Source organism: Phytophthora parasitica, assembly GCF_000247585.1.
Source record: "Phytophthora parasitica INRA-310 unplaced genomic scaffold supercont2.12, whole genome shotgun sequence".
NCBI lineage: Eukaryota > Oomycota > Peronosporomycetes > Peronosporales > Peronosporaceae > Phytophthora > Phytophthora nicotianae.
Window position 1 is genome coordinate 281,645 of NW_008648998.1, and position 2,576 is coordinate 284,220.

The following is a 2,576-nucleotide window of genomic DNA, read 5'->3' on the forward strand; positions in this document are numbered from 1 at the left end:
ACTCACGACATCCTCTGACTAAATAACGTTTTTATCACGGTATTTTTATACTCTTCGGAACGTACCAATCTATACTCTAAACATGGAATTGCACAACAACGATGCGGATTTCGATCTTTCACCAAACGCTATAGTTCGATAGACTTTTGATTGCTAGGCATTATTTAAGTACATCCTAGTAGGTCAGCCGCAATGCAGTAAAGAAATGCTACACCTTTGTGCACTCAACTTTGTAGAAAACGGCAGTCGTAACTTAAATAGAAAAATTACGGTAAGAGACCCTAATCAGTATCCAATGTTGAAAATACGGCAGTCAACGTCGGACAAGAATTGCGCGACCGATTCGCGCCAAAGTGACAGGCTCTGCTCGACTCGCGCCAAAGTCCGAGGTTTTGTACAACGCGCTCAGAACACACAGAGGTCTGGTTCATTTGCTAACTTACCATTTGTCGCTAAGATGCCTTCCCGAATCACGCCCTACACCCTCATCGAGAAGCAGCGAGTCCTTGAAGCCCATCGTGCCGGTCGAGAAGACTGGCTAGCTGTTGCCCGTTTCAATGGTATCCCTGTGGCTACTGCCTAGGACATAGTACGGCGTGGACGCGTGGACAACCTCCCTCGGGGAGGCGCGAAGCACGTGAAGATGCCGCCTGAAACCAGGGTCCTCCTGGAGGAGTACTTAAATGAAAACTGTACCTACACGTTGGACACCATGAGGACAATGTTATTTCTTGACTGTGGAGTTAAAGTGGACACGTCGACAATTAGCTGACACTTGAAGGGCATGCTGTTTACCGTAAAACAAGTGAGAGTCGAGCCCACAACGTGTTACAGCGACAGTAATATCGAAAAGCGGCGTATGTTCGCCGTGAAATTAAAGGAGCATCAAGACGCAGGTCGGTCAAGGCGTCGCAAGAGTTCCGCAGCTTCTTTCAGGGTAAAAAGATTGTCGTCGTTCTTGATAATGCTCCCGCCCACCGACAGACGGATGATTGTGTTACCGAGCACGAAAACATGGAGCTGCTACGGCTGGGGCCGTACTCCCCCATGTGCAATCCCACGGAGGGTTGTTTCAGTGTGTTAAAGGCAAACATCAAGAGGCACTTACCAATCTACCGCGAGGAAATTTGCGATCGCAGCCGTCAACTGGACGAGAACGGAGACGTGATAACGCTCGCTGAAAGGCAGATGCACGTTCTGAAAAGGGCTACTAAGGCGGAAATCAAGTGCATGACGTCGGTTCTGGTGTCGCGTATGGAGCTTCACTGTAGCAAGGCTGTCAACGCTGCTGCTGAAGGAATACCTATGGTGTACGGTAAATAATCAACGAGGTTGATTGCCGTATTTTCAACATTGAATACTGATTAGGGTCTCTTACCGTAATTTTTCTATTTGCCAATTATTAAGTTACGAGTTAGACTGCCGTTTTCTACGAAGTTGAGTGCACAAAGGTGTAGTTTCGGTGCCAGGCTGCCATGTGTTTGGCCACTTTAGAATTGTGCAGAATATTGAAAATAGTTGCTTTTTTAGTTTCTTGTGTGTTGCCGAGAAGAAATATACAAATTAATAAATTCATGCTCCACTGCTCATCAGCTCGTGGACAGTGAGAGCAACATTGAAGAATGGGGATCTGCCGTTAGTGGCGATTTTGGTCAATCTTCTCGTAATCATCTCTACGAGTACCATCCAACCAAAACGAGGCTGGAACAGATTCTGGAGGACAACGAAGCACTTGTGTGATGGATAAGACAACCCAACACGACTTACAGGTTAACAAACAGGTCGTATTATGTTTATCATTGGTAGACTATACTAGCTGATTACAGCGTTGTACCTTATTTTCATTCGCTTCGCTTTTGCCAGCAATAACAAAAATAGATGCTACGTTTGTCAATCCTCACTTAGTCCAAGTCGGTAAAAAAAAAAAGCAGTATGTCTCCGTGTCGGCCACAGCATCGTTGTTTCATATGCCCAAGTACATATTAGGCTCGAAGTCGGCGGGTAGTCGTGGCTTTCTTTTTCATCATCCGTTGAAGATACTGCCGCAGTTTTTCGTTCAGATATGGCGTTTTGTTCGGGTACATCATTCCGATACTCGTGTGCATTCCGTAAATTTGGTTCCTGTTGTATCCGCTTCCACTTCTGCGACTCGTGGCTCTTTCCTCCAAGGCATCTGCCGTTAGCTCAGATGACTCGCTGGTCTTCTTGGTCGAAGCGTGCTCTTTCAAAGTCGATTCCGTCTCGGCCGCAGCGGTGTCAGTGCCATCAATGATAGTAACCAGAGCTGCCGCGATAATTAATGCAGCATACGTTAGGCGCATTTCGGGTTGTTGACTGGGACACTGCTCGACGCTCGTTAGTTTTGAAAGTGACGCAAGGGAAATGAGTGCAAATTCAGAGTGAAGGGATTCTGGACAAATCGGCATCTTGGAACTTTGAAGGTAATACGTGTACCGTGGTTGTGGTTGGGTGGAACCAGACCGGGGCATCAATTTAACGAAACAGCTCGATGAAGTAGTTATCGTGATACAAGTATGTTTATTCTAATAGTTCCGCAGCAGCTAGAAACCGATCCC

General features: G+C 46.5%; 2 protein-coding genes across 2 annotated transcripts; one reads left to right on the forward strand and one right to left on the reverse strand.

Moving 5' to 3' along the window:
- Window positions 1-457: 457 nt before the first annotated feature.
- On the forward strand, window positions 458-1,323 carry PPTG_22121 (hypothetical protein; the record flags this gene model as incomplete). The annotated part of the gene is made up of 2 exons (XM_008902015.1): window positions 458-560; window positions 881-1,323. 2 exons carry the CDS (start codon window positions 458-460, stop codon window positions 1,321-1,323), a joined length of 546 nt encoding a protein of 181 aa, XP_008900263.1.
- A 659-nt stretch (window positions 1,324-1,982) lies between these two features.
- On the reverse strand, window positions 1,983-2,321 carry PPTG_07479 (hypothetical protein; the record flags this gene model as incomplete). Its single annotated transcript, XM_008901758.1, has 1 exon — window positions 1,983-2,321. The coding sequence occupies one exon, from the start codon at window positions 2,319-2,321 to the stop codon at window positions 1,983-1,985; it is 339 nt and encodes a 112-aa protein (XP_008900006.1).
- Window positions 2,322-2,576: the final 255 nt, after the last annotated feature.